Consider the following 21,255-nt stretch of genomic DNA (forward strand, 5'->3'; position numbering starts at 1 on the left):
ACCCCGAAAACCTTCTGGTCACAAGCCTGTCCTCCAGGCTACCACTGTCCCCATTAAGATCCCGTACAGCACCCTGAATTTAGTACCAAATGTATCCCCCACATCTTCATACTCATTCAGCTCTATTGTTAATTATAACTGGTGCTGACTTCACATTTTTTGATTCTACAGTAACATCAGTTTTTCTGCTCAGTTTGGTTAATGTGGCTGAAGGCCACAGATGAGAGATGAGGGGCGGAGAGAAAGAAAGAACAGGGCTGGAAAAGCAGAGGATTGAAAAGGGGGGGAGCCTGAGCGCAGTGTAATGTAGCGTGCTCCCTGAATCTAGATCACTGAACACACCAGTGGTTCTTCAGTAATTTCTTGTAGCAGAGATGGGCACCCTGGTTTCACTTCAACGTGTCTGTCCCAGTTTTGGCAGCCGTGCGCTCGCAGTGTTAATCCTACAGCTAGTCGAGTGACAGAGGTGGGGCTATAGATTTAGACTTTTCTTTGAGACAAGTTTTATTCAGTGAGACAGAGCAGACACGGGATGAAGAAAAGGAAAAGGAGATGACAACTGTCTATTTTGATCAGAGATGAGCCTTAAGTGCTAAGTGCTGTTTTGACCCTATTTACAAGGTCAAATACCATTTTACCACCAGGTGGCACTAAAGTCAGAAATTGTCAAATCAGTGGCTTTACAAAAAGCAAACAGTGAGGAAGTAACCAGTAAAATAGCATCTGTTACATGAACTGGTTTATGAAGCTACTTTGGACCCCATCTTTTCTAAAGTCAGAAGATTCACGTTTGGGCACCGAGAGAAAACTGTCAAATCTCAACAACCTAAACTGAAAACAGTCACATTAATACTTAATGAAAGGTGACATTAGCTCTTCAGCACCATCAGTTTTGTAAAGTTGAAATTATCCTGTTTTTTAATGATTTTTCTTTGTCATTGACTCATTTCGATACAGTCTTGGAGCCAACATTTTCTGATTATTAGAAGAAATGAGAACAATGCAATGGTTTTTAACAGTTAGTCTTGGCTGTCACTGCCCTGTTAGTTACACAAATATTTTTAAATTTCAACCACTCACAAAACCATCTGCAAAACCTTTAATAATATAATATTGCTTGGTATGTTTTTTTATTTCGATTGTTTTTAATTTGGGTTCTTGGAAATTATAACGTACCTTTATTACTTACTAATTTTTCACATTTTCGCTTCTAATCAAAATAAATCTCTTTATAATCTAATAATTTGGTATTTTATCAATCCACAATTGCCTGAGTGAGAGAAAAACATGAGGAAAAACATTATATATATATATATCTATATATATGCAAATAAGATGTCAGATTTGAGATTTGCTAATATTAAAATAATCCTGTAAAAAACAAAACAAAACGGTGCTATGAATCTTATGACTCCCACATCAGCTTCAGCAAATATCACAACTCTGCAAACCATTCACCCTCCCTGTCTAACTGTGGACATGCGAAAAGCTTTATGAATATGAAGCAAGCTGCAAAGCGCACCGTGCAGCCTCTCCGGGTTACGGACATGCAATAACAAAAAGCTGGAGTGTTCCTATAGGACCTGGGGGGTCTTTCGGGCAGGACGGCTGAAAATATGCGGACTAGACAGCCGTCTTGCCTGTAACACAAGGTCCCTACACAGAATTTAGTACGCTCCACCGGACCCGAGTACGCGTCTTGTCCCCGCCCACCGACAAGGCACAGCATCCATCCTCATGCGCTCACACGCTCCGTGATCCCCATCACAAACCGAGAGCGGCGCCTTCGCCGAGCCGATGGAGTACGAGTAGTAGTAGTGGGAGTGCTCACGGCTTTCCTTTGGCCCCCTTTCTCCTCCTTTCATCTTTCATGGATTCGCCTTTTCTCTGGAATAGTGCTTCGTCCCATCGCGGTAAGTGTGTGTGTGCTTCCCGCAGATGCTGTGGGGGACAAATAAGAGGAAACGGGACTGTGCAGCTATTGTCTGTTGCTGAGGCAAGTTCGGACCTTAATCAAGTCCCAGCTCGGGAGTCTCGTTAGATGAAACAAATCGGAGCTGAAAATAGCTGTTGTGGTCGGGACGGATTTCACCGCGGATGTGTGAAGAATAGTGTTTTGAATGATTGGAAAGAACGATATCGGTATTTTGACAGACACCTGTCTCTAGCAGCAACAGCGACCGCCCTCCAGCGCTTATTTACGCCCCTACAAATGGGACTTATGCAAATAGGCTATGCGTTTCAGCGCCGTGTGTCCCTCGGTTATAAGAGTAGGCGAAAATCTGTGCAAATGTGTCGCCTTCGTTGCCGAGCAAATGTGTCTTCAGTCCAGCGAGAAAAATGCAACCCATCTCCCCGCCCCCCCCCCAATATCAGAGGGTGGATATTCCTCCTCGACCAGTCCCCTAGACGCACACGGCGCAGTTGATGCCTTTCAGATGACTAAAAGACTGAAATCCCATGCTTATTAAGACGCCTTGATGAGCGCTTTAGTGTAACCTTGAAATGAATTTAGTGCAGCAGTGTCACCATCCTCTGCCTATTGCTTCTCCTGTTATCATGTTCAGAAAACGTGCTGTGGATGTGCAGCCGTGGCCTTGGCTTCAGTGGGAGAAGTGAATAGAAGAACCTGTTTTCTGTTTGTGCTCCCAGTGGAAATGGCTACACAATAAGAATAAAATTCTGTTTGTGGTGTAAAGGTAGGATTTCTTGGTGATGAATGTCTGATTTGGTCCTGTGTAGCCTCATGGTACAGCTGCTCTTTGGTATCAAATAAGGTCAAAATGCATGAGGAATAGATTTTAAAGTCAAGTTTTAAGGCTGTGAATGCAGTTTAAAAATCTGTGGTGAATAACAACAAAATGAATCAAGTTATTTGCAGATTTACAGTTGAAAGGCACTGCAGATGACTTGCTCAGTGGAGCAGTAACCAGATGGTTACTGGACGCTCAGTGTAGCAGAGGTCAGTTTTGTCCATGTTTAAAAAGTGCAGCACATTTGTAAATCATCTGATTTCCAATTAGTAGATAGTGTTTCCTATCAGCTTACATTCATACTGATGCATTACTTGGGCTGCTTTTTATTTCTCTTGACTATGTGCAGTTTGCCGTTTGTGCTGAATCCTACTCGTGTCCCTTGGCTGACTGAAAATAAGATTCTATCACACACCTACAGAGGCACATATTTCTGCCAGCTATTTGTTTTTTTGAAACCTTCATTATATGGTGCGTTTTTCCAAGTGTGCTTATATTTGACAGGTGTATTCACTCCCGGCTCTGTAGTACAGCAGGCAAATGGTATTATTCAGCAGACAGACAGATGGCGGGTGGCTGGGCATCAGGTGAGCCTTTCCTTGGCTGTCAGCAGGGACTGCTGAATGCAAGATACCTCTTGGCAAGCACCCATCATCCAGTCAAACATAACTGCACGAGTGTACAGTATGTGTGTTGTATGTTTGAGAATGCAAATGCATTTGGCATACAGATACTCAAACACAAGAGTGGGTTGAAGTGTAAAAGTTCCCCTTCTATACTGCTCATACAAAAGGTCTCCTTTTGCTGCAGGGTTTGTGTGTTTGAGTGTGTGTTTCCCCGTTATTGAAAACTTATGTCACTTTTGACCAATCAAATGACACAACAGGCTGAGGTCACATTGACATCATCGTGCCTGGCAAAGATATGCTACTCTGATGTCCGTCTGTGAGATCATCAGCAGCATAAACTGCTCTGATGTGGGTTCAGTTTCTAGCATCAACATTAATCATGATTGCTGTTGTCATCATTATTCATGACAACATGTCAGTTTTGGTCTCGTTTTAGTCAACAAATTATAAATAAATTTGGATCTTTGGTTGTTTAATATTGTGGTAAATCCTTTCTAGAGGTACATCATTTATCATCTCAAGGGTGAACTGGCTCCATTTACCTGTTCTTTGTCCCATTTTTCATTATCATTCTGGTTAGTCTTGATTTTTGTGGTCCTGGAGAAAACCTGATTATTTCTATATACATATATCCATCTGGCTGGTTTAGGATCTGCCATATTTTACCCTGCAAGCCCAGCTTTTCAAATAAAGCTACACTAGGTGAGATTTTATAGCACAAACATGCTTGTTTTATCATCCTAAATCTCCAAGTGAAGGACGAGAGGGTTGCTTTCAACAGAGTAGAGCCTCCCAAGAGATTTGTCAAAATGAAATTCCGCTCTAGTGTACGTCTTCAAGTAGCGAGTGATAAATCAAAAACATACAAGTGAAAAGTAACATGTCTCCTGTGCAGCAGTGAGTGAACGCTCAAGGAAATTGGATACACAAACGTATATCATTTCTGGTTATTCAGAATTAAATGTTAGGAATGTAGTTATTTCTTGCTGCTGTCGAGAGCTGCGAATGCTCAAAGCTGCTACAGCACACTTGACACACGGGGAAAGAAAAAAAATATATTAACGGAAAGATGCTGTTCCGAAACGTGTTAGAAAATCCAATATTTACAGTGGGGCCCCAGCAGATGTCTTACCAGACGGGACATATACTAGTGAGGCTGAAGGAAAGACTGACCTTTGAACTCGAGTCTGATATCTAACACCTCCCATACTCCCATAGTGGAGACTCTCTATTGATCACATAAACACACATACTGAAACCGCCACACATGCGTGCACACACACACACACACACAAACACAAACTCTTTCCATGGTCTATTGCAAGTAGGTATTTAATTACCACTAGATGTGGGGGCAGTGTTATTAGTGCAGTGGGGGTGTCCTGATTGGGCAATAGATCTGTCACTATGATGTCTCTGGGGAATTATTACCCCTAAGATGAGATGAGGCCTGCCTCTGGAGGCTGAGTGGTTCTCTCCTTATCGGTGAGAAGGCTGATGGATACAGGTGACGTGGTGTCACAGAGGAACATGAACAATGAGAATGCTTGGAGCACTTCAAGAATATTTTTGCTTGGTTTGCCAAAGGCCAGACAGTAGAGTAGCAGCTAATGTGGCTGAACATCTATATTTAGATGTTTGATTAATACGAGGGAAAAGTGGTATGTTGTTGGCTCCAATACACAAGTACACCCAGTATTTGTAGAATGCCAGAGCGTGCAAGCTTCTCAGCCCAGACTCGTGTATATAATTAGTCAGAATGGAGATGGAGCGCTAATGGTGAAATACTGCAGATTGCAGCCAAATATCCCTGTTGGCTCAGAGTCCCAGTGGTGTTTTTTTTTTTTTTTTTTAAATCCATGGAAACTGACCATATTAAAGAGGAATTTGTAATCACTGTTTACTTATTTAGGTATGCACTGAAAAGACTGAAGCAGTTTTTAAAAATGTTGGGCATAGAGTAATTTAATTCATGAAGTTTGCTTGTTTCATTCTGCGCTGTTTAGGCTAAAAGGTTAGCTTGTGAGAGTCACATTCAAGTCTATGGCTTTGATATATTTAGTTGGTAGCTCCTGCTGAGTCAAATTTTACTTGTTAAATGTTGCAGAATAATGTCTTTACCAAAGCAAAATACTGTCCATTATTTAGATTAGTAAATATTTGTGTGTTCTCTGACTTTTTGTTTTCTATAGGCATAAAATGATAAGAGGAGGTGGAGATAAAAAAAAAAAAAAGAAAACTCATTGACGGTATCCTGTGCCTATAGTTGTTACAGTATTAGAACAAACTCTGCCTTTCTGCATGGATTTACGTGACACATTACAGAAAATAAAGCAAAAACAGATTGTTCTAGCTCCTCTCAAACATTTTGGAATGCACTTGAATGACTGTAGAGATGATGAGTAGCTGTACTGGCACGGTATTGAGATCTCGGAAGGAAAGACGCCCTTATCTTCAGCTGTATCAGGAGGACGGTGCTGTGATGGTTCTGACGGTTGTTATTGGACTGAAAAATAGCTGCACCCTCAGAGATCAAGAGCCTTTTTGATCTAAATATAGACTGAATTCTGGAGATGTTACAAGGCAGCATGAGAAAAACTTGCACAGCATCATTCAGCATTCAAGATACAGAGTCAAACTCTCTCTCTCTCTCTCACACACACACACACACACACATATACACTAAGAGAAGCCTTGGAGTATTTGTGCGAATGCATTTTCCCAACTTACAAATTTACATTCATACATATGCAAATGCACCTGAAGCATTTGCTGTTGTTTACTAATGGCCTTTATTGGGATGCAAAGCGACGACCACCGTTTCTGCTGTATGAACTCACTGCATGAGCTTCACTATAATTGTTTTTTTTTTTCAAATCTAAATATCTTCTGTTTCATTTACAGTATTCAACAATATTATAAATCCAGTTTAGCCCCCTTTAACCCCCCCTTTATGATCACTCAGTAAGTCAATAAAAGCAGATTGCATTGAAAATGAGGCTCAAACCAAAATTAAATAGAAAAGCATTAACCTCATTAAGATGTCAGAGCATCGCCGTGTTTACTCAGTAGAATTTTAAGTCCCAAAGAAATAGATGATCATAAAATTTGAAACTTCAAATTAAAGCAGCTGACTCAAAAAATACAGAAGTGTGTTTGAAGACTTTTCAGACTATATCTACTAGCAGCATCTGAAGAAACAAGCTTAATATCTCCTCATCTCTTTGTCTCAAGGTGTCAAATCTGTCTCTGGGGGAATGTATTTCATTTCTTCTTGGTTCTTTTCTGAAAAGATATTCCCAATCTTTACTCATAACTTCATTCTGTTTCTGATCTCAGCTAACTTGTCCCTGTGATTGACATTCTTGTGTCCTTTACTGTATGTAGTTGCCAGGGGTTGTGCAGATTTTCCGGTTTAGATTTGTGTCAGAAATGCAAAGAAGTGATTCCCATAGCAAATCCTCACAATTACAATTTGAACAGCAGTAGGGCCTGAATAAGGTACTGACCTTCATTGTGGTTAGTGTTGTTTTCATTAGGCTGTTACCTGAAAAAAACAACAACTTAACCTGTATTAAAGACACACAGTAGAGTTGGGAAGGTTTACGGTTTTGCCAGTCAGGTCCGGAGTACAAGCTTAAACTAAGTTAATTTCATTCAGACTGACTTAACTAGCATTTGTGTAGCGCTAAATCGGTGGATCATGCTTTACAGACAATCTTTAGGCAGTTTGGGAGATGTTCTTCTCATCTTGGCTACAAAGACCTGATCCCTCACCAGCTTCCCACACCTAAACGCGATTGGCAGTTCACTGCTGGAATGCATGTCCAATTCGAGGGCTTGAACCCGAGTCTCTGTGTGCTTTCTGCTCCATCTGTGTGTCAATACGACGCATTAATGAGATTTGGTTGCAAACGCTGACAGAATTGTTAAGTATCTTTAGTGAGGTAAAGCAAAGCCCAGTAACATCCCTGAGAAAGTAGATTAAGATGTGGATTGGGCTGTTCAGATTATGTTTATCTGTACAGTAATGAGTGTTTGTTTGTTAACGGTAGACTTTTTAATTATGCTTTTCTACCAGTTTCTCTGCTCACTTTGTTTATTCCTCCTATTTAATTGCAAATGGAAATTGGGCTTGTAATTGGTTCTTATTTTGTTTGCAAAGTGACAATTAATGATACTGAGTATCTCCACTAAATATAAGCTATAATATGAGCATCTTCAGTTTGAAAAGGTTTCAAAACAGTATCTGTCTTTAAAATCCATATACTGGATTTTGAAACCCCGATGTTCCAAATGTGCACATAATAAGTGTGATATGTGTAGGTGCCAAAGAACTGCAGCTTCTGGTAAAAAGAAAAGCCAAGGAGAGATAGACTTTGTCTGGAAATCTTGCTGATAATGACAAATGGCACATCCCAGAAGAAGGAGCAAAAATTCGTCTCCTCCAGCTGCACCATCTTCTTAAACATGATTTAAGCCTCACTTTATCTTTTTTTCCTCTTGTGTTTGTCTTTCTCATGTCTTTTCTGTCTCTTTCTGTTTCTCAGTGTCCCATTCTTTTGCTCTATCTGCTGTGACTCACTGTCCTGTCTCATCTCTAGGGGGAGATGGAAGAGGAAAGATGACGATGTTATTTTATGTTAACGGCGGTCGTATGTCTATGCGCATGATAGTGTGAGTTTATTAAAGTTTGACATAAATGGATTTAATGGAAGATTGTGACCTGTTCCATCCTGGGCTGATCTTTAGACTTCTTCACATTAATCATAGACATAGTGCAAATGTACTTAAAGTGCATTGACAGAACTGGTTTGTCAATAAATACTTTGTGAGAAAACCTGTCATTATGTTTTCTACAGAAGAAATGGATTTATTTCCCATGAATCACTTTTAAGAAAGCCACAAGGGAAGTATGAAAACTGACTATTTATAGCTACAAAGATGCTCTGTTGGCAAGAGTGGTAGCCATGGGACAGCTCTGTCTGTGAAAGAAAATGTGTGCACTGTTGTGCAGGCAGCAGATGAAGAATTCAAAATGAGATTTATATACATTGCTGGCCATGAAACTTTTCCTCAATTATGCATTCAGAAAAGAAGTGTTACGTAAAAAAATAAAATAAAATAAATAAAGGAATTCAAAGTCTGTAACAAAAATGCAAATTACGATTTGGTGACAGCAGGAGTATCAGAATCCAAAAACCGGTGGTTTTTCTGTAGTCAAATAAAAAGGTAGATTTGGAAACAGACCGGCATGCTGTGATGGCATGGTTCCCGGCAAAGCACGCTTCTGGGTGTTCATGCAAGTCATGGTGCTGTAACTGTACCTAGCGCTTAAATAACAAAAAACCAAGAGAGGTTGTGGTAATCATCTCTGCATCCACCCGTGGAAAGCAGCTGAGGTAATAATACTGTACAGTCAGAGCACTTTTAAACAGGGTGCTGCAGCCTTCTGCAGAAAAATATATAGTCGGTCATGCAGTAATTTACTGTACTTTAACCTGTGAAAATAACAAATGACTATGAGTTAAAAAAGTCAAGCATAGAGATTGTTGTATTAGAGCCATGCAATACAGATTAGAGAGTCAGATATATTGTCACTTTTTTTCTTTTTCCAGAAGCAGCCATGAGAAGTGGATAATTATCACTGATCAGTTTTGGCTGTATCATATGTACCTTAAAACATGAATTGTTTCAGTACTCATATAAAGCATCGTAGAACATCTAAAGTGGTTCAAAGGTCCAAACTCTGAAGTGTGTTTGAAGACTTTTCAGACTATATCTACTAGCAGCATCTGAAGAAACAAGCTTAATATCAGGGGTTGTGCAGATTTTCCGGTTTAGATTTGTGTCAGAAATGCAAAGAAGTGATTCCCATAGCAAATCCTCACAATTACAATTTGAACAGCAGTAGGGCCTGAATAAGGTACTGACCTTCATTGTGGTTAGTGTTGTTTTCATTAGGCTGTTACCTGAAAAAAACAACAACTTAACCTGTATTAAAGACACGCAGTAGAGTTGGGAAGGTTTACGGTTTTGCCAGTCAGGTCCGGAGTACAAGCTTAAACTAGGTCCAAACTGTGTGCAGCTTTAAAATTCTGTCATTTGCAAGAGTTCTGTAACTGATGCTTGTCCGTTCAAGTGCAAGAAGCATTGATAACAGAAGGATAATATCTCATTTTTCCATGCCCAGAGTGTGACTCCCAGCTCTATCACCAACTCTGTCATTTTGACAGTTTAGCCACATTGAGGCAGTCATCACAGTCAGGCAGAGCAGCTCAGCTGGAGGCCAGGAGATGGTCGATCAGATGATATTTCTGGGCTCAATATATTTCACAGTCCTCTATTGCCAACTCTGAGAGGAGAGCAGTCAAGTCTAGACAAAGTCATCACAGGCTGGCTGAGTGGAGAGAAGATACTGATGAATCCTGACAAGCCCTGTAGGCTGCTCGTTTGATGAGTTCGCCTCTGGGAAGACGATCTGATCACCTTTCATCTGACTATAATTAACTGGCTCTTGGAATTGGAATTAAAATGCTCCTTGGTTATGATCTTGTGAACGTCTTTTGAAACAGTGATGTCCTGGGGCGAGAGAAAAAGAGAAATCACATCACAACTTTGCTCCGAGTAGGTCCAGTTGTTCAGTGTGACTGTGTGACTCCTCAGAGCTATGAAGCTGTTCTGGTGAGTGAGGAATAAATGAATGTAGTGTAAACTCTTTGGCGTTGAGCGTTGCCCCCTTAAATTTTCTGATTCGAATCATCTGTCACAGAGCCCCCAGTCAAATCATCAAGCTCACTGCCCAGCTGTTAAATTATCATCTTTTTTTTTGTCTGTTCCCCTTGCAGCATTGCTAGCTTGGACTGCTTTGAGTCTTTCTCAAAGCGAGACCACATGTTCAGAAAGATTTAAGATCTGAAGCCACTTTGAGAATTAAAGAGACAGTAATTGTGAATTACTTTAAGCAAAGCAGAAGATCAAGACCTCCTCGGCAGTCACCAGTTCTCTTCATGTTACTACAAAATAAAATACAACTCGGTGCTTAAAACTTCAAACCTCACTTGCATTCAAATCGCTGTACGTCATCGATGGGATGTAATTGATATAGTAAAAAACAGTGTGTATATTTGGAAAAAACAAAACAAAACAAAAAAAAAAAAAATTCCCAAATGTTATGTTATTAATTGGGGAATATTTTGTATGCATGTCGGTACTTGAGTATTTTTCTTTAGTATTTATTTTTATGGTCTATCTGATGGCCTTGTGATAAAGGTGCATATTGTGTACTATGACTGCAGTGTCCCCAGTTAAATTCCAGCATTGTTGCATGCTATTCCTTCCTCCCTCTCTCTGCTGCTGTTGTTCTGCTTTGCTTTTCACACCTCAATACAAATGGCAGCAGAGTCAGTCACCTTTAAACTGTTTTCTAAAGCTACAGATTGTGTAAAACCTCAACATGCAGTTTGTATGTTTTTGCTCTTTTAGGGATATACCGTATATATTTACTTATGATTATTTATGGTAATACTGTACTGTGAGTTAATCAGTGAGATCCACCTCAAGTGTAAAATGCTCTCTTCCTGTGTTTTGCAAAGTCCTAAATTTTAAATGATACCTTTTAAAATTCAGTAATTATAATCTTCTCTGCAGTCATAATCTGTTGCTCATTGCCACTGTATGTGTAGGGAACACCCCTGTGGATTCAAAACCCAAGATCAGATCAAAATTTCCACTGAGATAAAAATCACAGTTGGCTACATTTCCGTTTGACTGGCTTGATAAAATCATAGTTCAGTGGAGCAAGCTGCAGACATTTTGAATAATTTAATTCCTCTTAGTGGTTGAGTAGAGATTTATAAAAACAAAAGTCTCATATCTTGAAGTATCAGAAGTATGACAGTGTGAAGGTGATTATTATGGTCATTTAATTTTGGAAGCTTTTCATCACATTACAAGCATGACTTCTCTCTAATGCTGATGCTGTCCCACCTGCCTTAATCTGAAAAGTCACTGAGTCACTGGAGGCTGATTACACTGTCATGTGCACTGAGACGGATTGCCTTGATGTCTGGCAGTAGTCGTAGTAGTTTTTTTTTTAACCATATAGGTTCACTGAAAGCAATTAAATTTACATGGCGTGTAAGACTTTTCAGGTGGGTGCTCGCAGTTTGAGTGAACTTTGTCCCATCCATCAACTGGAAAACCTTAGTTCAACCTCGTCGGAAAGCTATCCACCCCGCTGAAGTGTCCTTGAACAGTAGAGCGAGTCTCTTCCGGCTGTGTAGTTGATAACGATTTGATGTTTGCATTAAAGAGGAAGGAGTGATAGATAGAACATTTTTTTTTGTTGTCTTTTTGGATAAATAAGATTTAAGTGTTAATTCTGCCTCCGTCACCTGAAGTCACACAAGCGTAGTTGTTAAATGTTTTAAGTTGGCATGGTAGGATGGCGTATACAGACACTAAACAGGCTCTTTTGCTTGTTTTTGATCAAAGTTTCCACTGAGTGAAGAGCTGAGAGACTGACTGATGGCCAGATTGTTACCGTCTAATGTCAGGATGATTAGCCTGGATTGAGTGTTAAATGAGATGGGACAGGCACTTCGGGACTAATTAGACCTGCCAGCATCACTGTCCGCCAATGTCCAATGGCTCTGTAAGATTGGGGTGTTTAGTTTCAATTTGGGATGTGAGTTTCATGAGTGTGTTCCTTTTATCGGTGGAACTTCATGTGAGGTGTTCAGTAGCATCACACCTACAAGTAACTTTAACATGTTTTAACACAAATGTTTGACTGTTGGTTGCTAATCATGTAAGGTGAGTGTGTTGCAACAATTACAGAGAAGAAAAAAAATTGCATTTTTGAAGTGATTTTCTAGTCTGCTGACTTTCAACATTCAGACACTGATGGAAGAGGCTCTCAGTCATGATGCCAACCTGCTCGTCACACACTCAGCGTCTGAGTGTGTGACATCAGGAGCACTTTGGGATTCAGCATCTTGCCCGAGGACTTTTCCATGCACACACATACATTTACACACATACATCAGCACTCTGATTAGTGAACTGTCTTCAGAACCAGAATTATCCTGACCCCATATGTTACCTTTGTAGCAAATATTCCTGCATCCCTAAAATTATCATGATGTTAAATAAATGAAAGGATGATGATGAATGATTGCTGACTCATAGTTGCATTGTCCATTCTGTTCACTACATGTCTGACTGATGTACAGATTCTCAGGTTCTACTTAATGAAATAAGTTAATAACCATACAAATTTAAAATAAATAAAATCCACAAAAATGCAATGTTTGTAAGTGTTCTAAATAGATTTTCAATGTTTACACTGGTATCACCTTTGAGCTCTTGGAGATTCTGACTGCTGCTGTGATACTTGTTATCTTTTTTCCTGGATTTTTGTTGGATTTTGTGCTGTTTTGTTCAGATAAGAACATTTTGTCACAGAAATTCCTCACTAAATCCCATTTTTTGGTTGTGAACGGCTGTTTAGTACCATTCAATTACTTATAAAAGGTGGTAATCTTGTCAACATTTCAGCAGAAATATGATATTTTGATATTCAACTATCAAGCAGTTAAAATGAGTAGCCAATATTCAGGACACTTCATTATCTAATACAAAAAAGAAAGATTAAAAAAAAAAAGTTTGGTTTTGTAATTTGAAACACTCCACTGTGCTTTTTCTCTCCAATTTGGCTCCACAACAAACCTCCCCCTCTCCGCACTCCTCTCCTCTCGTCTTTCATTATTCACAATTACACAGTAGGAAGAGACAGAGCTCAATCAGACACAACATTACTCTTTAATGGGGAATTAAGTACGAGTTGGACCCTTTAACAATATGAGCATTAAATATCTGCAGGGGGTCATAGCTTTGTTGATTATTACCTATAAATCAATTACTAAAGCAGACAGTAGCAAGTTGCGGGCTTTCCAGGACCACTTCTAAAACCCTCATAATCTACACCCACTGCAACACACCTCCTACTTATACTGTCAGTCCTCAGCAATTGAAAGCAATGCTACAAGTGAGTGACAAGCCATTTTAGCATTTTCTACTGCCAGAGAAGCAAATATCATGGCAGTTTTATTTTTCCATTATTCTCCTCTTTACCACACATTCATGTTTAATGCCCAGTCTCTAATGGAGTGGACCTTATGTTGTGTATTCTGGTGCATTTTAACAGGTGATTTATTTGGGAATTTTATCACAATCATCTGACATTATATAGATATGTAATCAACAAATTAGTTGATAATGACAGTGATTGTTAGTTGTAGCATAACTATAAAAGACGCTTACATTCCACCACACTCTTGTGGTCACAGAGGAATGGAAGGAGACCCAAGGGTAAAACGAGGAAACAACAAATTGCGTCTTCTAGCTGCTCTGGGAGTTCTTGCGATCCCCCAGAGGAACTTTGGTCATTTTAGCTGTTCTGCTTGCTCTTTTCTGCCACTGGGACATGAGATAAGCAGCTCAAATATGGTCGGACGAATAACTGGCTAGTCCAGTTATAATATTTAGCTTCAGGTGACTGCAGTTGCACCACGTGGCGGAGCTCTCTGTCAGTCACTGCATGTATTATGTGAGTCGGGACAGACGTCCATGTCAAGTTGACTGGTGTTTGGAAATGGACAACCATAACTTTACTTTAGTATTTATTCTTTTTTAGACATATGGATCTGCATTAAATAGTTTAATCAGATGTCATCAAGTCCTAGAAATGTAATAATATGTGATAATATTAGACTTCTAAACTGTAGATGATTAGTCAATATCAAAAGTGGTTCTCATCAGTGGCTTATTTCACAGAGCACTCCTGCAGTAATAACAGAGATCTATGGTGTAATGTGTAGAAATTGTGTCTGCATCTCAGTCATTATCACCAAATGACGTCTGACTCTGGATGTTCCCGTCTTTGCAGAGTGAGTTACTGTGAATCCTGAGAGGAGAAGTCTCCTGACAGGAGACAAGATGGCGTCCAACAACACCCTGCGCAGCTACTCCATCATCCCATGTTTCATCTTTGTAGAGGTGAGAGGCTGTGTGTATGTGTGTGTATGTGTGAATGCACTGGGAGTGAGTGACAATTTGACCATTGACAAATGACCTCTTCTGATAAATTATACGCAGTTAACCAGAGCGTGAAGTGTTGGAATGAGTGGAGAGCTGAATGTGTGCGTAATAATTGTGCCGCTCCTCCATATTTAATTACCATGTCAGCTGAAAGTCCTTAATCAGATAGATGCCTCACGACACCTTGCATTACTCTCTTCTCTCCTATTCTACACTCTCTCTCACACACACATCTACACAGATGGGTTTACTCAGCCTCGCTGATTTTGGAGCTATCTCATGTCACATTGCCTAGTTTGGCTCTCAGTGTCTCTTATGTAAGAATCACATTATTGTTCTGCACATCTTTTCATATCTGAGACATTAAGTCAAGACATCTCCACTTATTGATTAGTCAGATATCAATAATGCAAATGGAGCTTTGTGTCACTGAACAAAAAGAAGAGAGCCTGCCTTATGTTGTGAGATTACTTCTCTTCTGATTTTCTGAAAGTTTTCTGTTTGACATTTTAAAATTACCTTTATGCTTGAGCTCTGCAACCCCTCATCACCTCTGGAATAATAACTGGAGGAGCCAGAGAAAAGTTTGATATCAGGTATGTTACCGGCTTGACTAGGGAATGGTAATAGAAAATTGATCAAAATACTGGTACATTCACAGCACGTTGAACACCTTATTCTTATTTGTGTTTGTCAGAATAACTCAGACTGTACTCAGACATATACTGTATGCTATAATTGCAATATTAGAAATCCCATTTGTGTCAGATAAAATGTCACTTTTACTCCCACACAGCCAAACTGTAACTTATGTGTTTAATCACCCTCTACAGAAACTGTTCACATAAAAAACAGTGGATACAGACACATTTCAAGCATCATCATCCTGTAAAAGGTTGTTTTTTTTTCCCTGTGACACCAATTAATCATCACAAAGTCCTCCAGCTTCTATACAAAGTCCTTTTGTTGGACAGCCTATCGTCGCTGTACAGCAGTATGCTCATTTACAGCTTTCAAGTGTCTTAGCTGGAACTCAGTGTGACATGCTCAGTTGGACACTGCTAATCACGGCTGTGCTATTTGTTTAATTGCGTAACCAATGGGGGTTTAATACGTACCTAATTATTCTGTTGGTTACAGCATCCCCAAATCAACATCTGGATGGTACACTTGAAACTCTATATTTGGCACATTTATACGACATTTATACGCTGGACACATGGAAAAGTTCTTTCACAGCAGACCCTAGCTATGATAGCTTCTTCTAATATAAAGATGAAATGTTTGCTTTCAATTTTCTACCTGTTTTTCTAATTTGAAATGAAAAGTGTGACATTTAAACAATACAGACTCTCAGTCTGTGAGGTTGTTACTTCAGATTTCAGATTTTGATGATCAGGTTTTGTTCATCATTGCTCTTAACCAAACCAGACTAAATCAAAGCAGCAAACAGCTGTTTCTTGTTATTGGTGAATCTCCACCAGGAAATTTGGCCATCTCACGATTTCATTAGGGATGGGACTCATTACAAGTCCCAGTAGCTGTTATATTGCTTCATCACATCAGTTCGCTGCGCATCTCATTGCTCATCACTGTGTTAGATGAGGGAAAGGAAAATGTTGACAGTTTCATTCACTTTATGAGATCAGAAAAGTGCCCTCTCTTAAATAAAGATTATGAGTACAGTTTTATACCTCTGCCTTTTACACCCCCTTACTTTTTATACATGTTCAAAAGTTTGGAATCGTCTGCCACAAAAGCTTGAGTCGGTACAGTCAGATAACTCAGAGGACAACTCTACATTTTTGACAGCTGAAAGGCAGAAAGAGACAAAGACACTACTGAGCAACACTTAAATACGAAAATAAGAAATCACCATTTACTGGTAAAAGAAATATGGGCACTTGGGGAGCATTAAAATCTGTGAAGATTTAAGTGGGAACAGGATCCCGTTTCTTGTCAAGTGCACCATGATACCTGTAACAAGATGGAAAAACATATTCTTTAAATGCCATAATAGAAATAGGAAGTAAGTCTAGGGCTAGGAGTTAGATCACAGATTATCAACTGAACTGAACTGAACTGAACTACTACAGATTGATAAATCACGGTTTAAACATATTCAATCTGACCGCTGAGTGGACTCAAAGAAAAACGGGTTCCCAACATATTTAGAGCTGAATTGTTATGGTTCAGTACTGATCTTGAGTCACTTGTGCTTTTCTGGCTTGGAAAACGACTTCAAATATGTGAAGTTTGAAAGATGTGAGGGTTTAAGGGTCTAATGAAATATGCTGTTGAGTTGGCTGTGGAAAGTGTAGCCAATGTAAAAGTTGGGATTTTAGCCTCTTTCTCTCTTTCAACTCTGCCAGACTTTTGGGAGTGAAAAACAAAATTGCTGGAGAGGATGGATTATTCTTCAAATATTGACATTTATATCTGTAAACTTATATGGTACAGTTGCATGTAATGATGATGATGATAATGACATTCAACGCGATGAACTGTGTTCTGCTGTGATGAGACAAAATTCATCAAACGTGGAATATGATTATGAATAATACAGTACAAGTTAAATAATTTAGAATCGCCGAAGTGATTAAAATTATGGATTTGTAGAACAATTTAAAAGTACAGAATTACAGAATTGAATTTTGTTTCATAACTGATTGACTTCCAGGATCCAGAGACCTGCAGAGTGTGATGGATTAAACTCGTGTTTAATCTGAGCTTACATTACAACCTCAGTTCCCAAACAATGTATCGCACCGTGGATATTTTCACTGTGTTGCAGCAGAGCACTGGCAGATTGCTCCTGAGAGATACACTGTAATAGCTGATTGAAGAGCAAGTCTTCTTTAATTTTCATTATACTCTTTTCACTTAACTCCCCCTCTTCTTCACAGGCAGCTCTCAAAGGCATCCTCTGTCTCTCTGTGCTCTTTTTTCTCCCTCTCCCACTTTGATGTCTTTGTCACATCCTCACAGCTTCATTTCTCTTACCACCTCTCTCCCCACTTCCCTTTCCATTTCTCATAGTGTCACAAGAACTCTTCCTTCCTTTCACTTTGTTTAACCTCCTCTGTATCACTCCATCTCCTCGCCCTTCACCCTTTCCTCACTGCTTTTCTTTTTTCTCTCCTTTTTTTCCCCACTTTCTCTTACTCACCTCGCCTGTCGAGAACAGAGCAAGGCAGAGGAACAGTAGTGCTGTCACATGACAGAAACGAAGCGTCTTGATTGGAGCTGCCACGCTGTGTACTTCAGTGCCAGAGGCAGTGTGATGGGGAGGATGTTTATTTATGGTGATTTGTTTATTTAGTCACATAACTTGTTGCTTTTCTTTCATCCATTACTCAAGATGATCATTTTGTAGTTGCCACTTGCCAGTACTGTTTGAGCGACTGCAAAATGGAAAATGGGAGTATGGGATGAAAGGGCATAAAAATAAATTAGGATGAGAGGATTGGGATGGAGTGCAACAGGAAGATGGGACACAAGGGAGGAGAGAGAAAGATGAGATGGGAGGGTGAAGTAAAACAAGACGGGGAAGGAAGTAAAAGGTTGCAAAAATGATGAGATATTAATTAAAAAGCAGAGCTGTAGAGATGAGCAGTGAAGAATGAGGAGAGAACAGATATGTCCTGTACCTCTCCCTGGATGAGATTATGTAACACATAGAGCCCCAAGGTTTTTATTCATTTAACTAGGACCATGTAGACTTTTAGGGTTTTGTTTACCAAAATGAAAACCTGCCTGGGCTCATCGTTAGCAAGGGGCTGAGTAAAATCTTTCAAAATGATCAACTGCACCAGGCTGTAAGGAAACAAGCCAATCATTCAACTATCGTTTGTGAAAACTCCCTCTATCAACCTTAGAGATAATTTCTTCCTTTCATCTTGCTCAGTCTCCTCTTCCAGTATGGTGTAATAATGTTCCTGACTGTCATTATTTCAAAAACAAAAAACTATTCCCTGCAGGGACTGATGGATTTTGATGTTGCTCTGTATCTCTCTTGGCTGCACTGATGCAATTTGATTTTAACTTGGGGGATTCTGAAAAGAGGCTTTTATCTAGGGAATCGCACGTTAAACTTGGTTTTGGAACAACACACAGCCTAATTAAACCTGACAGTTTGGTTTAAGTTTTGGCAGGAAACATGCTTGCCACCACTGATGCCTGTAGTTTGAGATTTTGACTTAAAGCTGAGGAGATGAAACCAAACCACCTGTGACCTGAATCATCTTTGTTTCATGTATTTTGTTTTAATTTATTTTGTTTCAAATACGTATTTTTCACTGTCCTTGAAAAAAAACCGGCAAGAATATATGCGTGGTTTTATGTCCCACAGAGGAACAAAGTGTAACTAACAATGACTCAATATTACAGACTGCTGTGTGCCTGAAAATAGACCTACTTTGGAACAACACTTACTTTTTTAGACTTAAAGAGCAGCAGCTGCACCAGCTCATAGTGTTGCAGGTGGAGATGGAGTTGATGATACAGCTGGGGCTTCAGTACAATACTGAAGTAAATGTGGTTGCTGCTTTAGTGATCCTACAGTGTCATTGTCAAGTTTAAATTAATTTATAATCATAGGTTTTCCTTAGTTATTCCTTAATTTAGTATAGTTACAGGTCTGCTTTGTGGTATGACATCCAGTGTCATTAAGATTTCTGTATAATGAAGATGACAACATTTTTCTTTTCCCACCACAACTTCCTCATGGCTCCCAAAACATCCCATTTAAGACTTTACTTCAGAAATACTATCACAATCATAAATTACGTGACCTTAGTAAATCCAAAGGAATATAAGCAATTTTTGTTGACCTGTCTGCCTGTATTTGTCTTGTGATCGTCCCTTAAATGTGAGATCTGAGAGGCATACCTGGCAAACGCTTACTTAAATGATGTGCAAACTGTGACTTCAGCCTGGCGTGTCTGCTTCGTAAATACACTGTGGGGCAAAGAACGTCACATCCGTGCCTGAAAGGAGGCACAAAAGCATTATAAATCTGATTGGATGACCCATCTTGAAACCCTAAATGACACAAGACATTTAATGAGCCTGGATCAAGAGATGAGCCATCTTTGTTATAGTAAGGATGTAAAAATACAGTATTCCTTTTCAACAAAAATTGTATAGTACTCTTTTTATCTCTTTGAAGCTCAGAGTCGGTTTTAATAGCTGACTGTTCATCATTATGTTATTGCTTTAGAACAGAAATAAAAACATAACAGAAACAAGTAGCTGTCTTCTATGTCACAAGTTTGACAGCAGTAGTGTAGTATCACAGTCTAAATCCTATAGAAGTTACTATAGACTTCTGGTTATACTGGACCAAGAGAGGCTTTTTAGCATCAAGAACTTTGAATGCATTGACTTACTGCCATGTTTTAATCCTGCATGAACTGATAGTTATGGTAAATTTAGAGCAGCAAGCTTAAAACACAAATTGAAATCAGGCCCCCATACAAAGTTGATTAGGGGAGCCTGTGTTAGGAAACCATTGGAGCACAATCAAATATTCAGTCTCATTTTAGCTCTGTGTTGGTCTCCAAGAACTCCTGCAGGAAATATCTACTTTAGCTGCTCAATACATCAGTCTGTTCAGCAGCTACACTATAGAGACGAAAGTATCCAGACACACCTCTTTATGGGGGCTGTTTTTCAGGGGTTGAGCTCAGCCCCTTACTAACAGTGAAGGGAAATCTTCATCCTTCAGAATACTGAAACATTTTGGACAATGCCATACTTCCAGCTTTGTGGCAACAGTTTGATGAAGGCCCTTTTCTGTTCCAGCATGACTGTGCCCCTGTGCTCAAAGCAAAGCTCCATAAAGACATGTTTGGATGAGTTTGGTGTGGAAGACCTTGACTGGCCCACACAGAGCCCTGACCCCAAATCCAACCAGCACATTTGGGATGAACTGGAAAGGAGATTGCGAACCAGGCCTTTTACTCCAACATCAGTGTCTGACCACACTATTTCTCTACTGCATGAATGGGGAAAAATCCTCTCAGAAACACTCCAGATTCTTGTGGAAAGCCTTCACAGAAGAGTGGAAGCTGTTGTAGCTACAAAGCTGTCTGTGTGTTTAGAATGCAATGTCATTAAAGTCCCTGTAGGTGTAATGGTCAGGTGGCCCAATACTTTTGTCTGTATACTGTAGTTGCAAACTTCTGTCTGTGTTTGGTGTTGGCTGGTACACTGTGTTCATCAGAGCTGAAAACAGCTTCCTGGTAAAAGCGGAGTTGCTGGGAGTGCAGAAGGTGAACCAAAACAATAAGGTTGAGAGCAAAACTAAGAAATGCTATAAATCTCTGTCCTTCTACTAAGGGGAATTGCAGTCGGGTGTTAATCCTATTTGGACTCGTCACTTAGCTTGTCCTCTTGGACATTACAGGCAGTCATATGATCCATTTTTATGTGGAAAATATAGATTAGTTTTAAGGTTGAGAAACTCTCAGAGATTTTACCTTGCTAGAGACTTATAAGTAATTGATTTATGAATGATGGCAGTAGAAAATCCTTGTCCACTGCACTTGGGGGGAGGGGGGGTATCTACACACACACACACACACACACACACTTTCCCTAAAGGTGTTAAAACTCAGCAGCGGGAAACCACTGCACTAAAATGCCCTGCCAGAATTTTGGTTGAAAAAGCTGAATTGTATCCTCCAAGAGAGAAGGATAATGACATGCTGCAGTAACTTTGTATAACCATTTTACGACAGCCCGTCTTGTCATTCTGCCCTTCACAC

At 39.7% G+C, this 21,255-nt stretch overlaps 1 protein-coding gene across 5 annotated transcripts in view; it reads left to right on the top strand.

Annotated features, from left to right (window-relative positions):
• Positions 1-1,393: 1,393 nt before the first annotated feature.
• The window catches only part of plppr1 (phospholipid phosphatase related 1), a 40,246-nt gene continuing 20,384 nt past the window's right edge, over positions 1,394-21,255 (top strand). For 4 of the 5 annotated variants that reach the window (XM_046375875.1, XM_046375878.1, XM_046375879.1 and 1 more), the window contains exons 1-2: positions 1,394-1,913; positions 14,334-14,443. In XM_046375875.1, coding sequence (XP_046231831.1) covers positions 14,384-14,443 — 60 coding nt within the window. In that variant the 5' untranslated portion in view covers positions 1,394-1,913; positions 14,334-14,383. Of the gene's footprint in view, positions 1,914-3,257; positions 3,341-14,333; positions 14,444-21,255 lie in introns of all 5 variants that reach the window. The other variant, XM_046375876.1, reaches the window with a different exon arrangement.

Source organism: Scatophagus argus, chromosome 20 (assembly GCF_020382885.2).
Source record: "Scatophagus argus isolate fScaArg1 chromosome 20, fScaArg1.pri, whole genome shotgun sequence".
In the NCBI taxonomy this organism is placed as follows: Eukaryota; Metazoa; Chordata; class Actinopteri; family Scatophagidae; genus Scatophagus; species Scatophagus argus.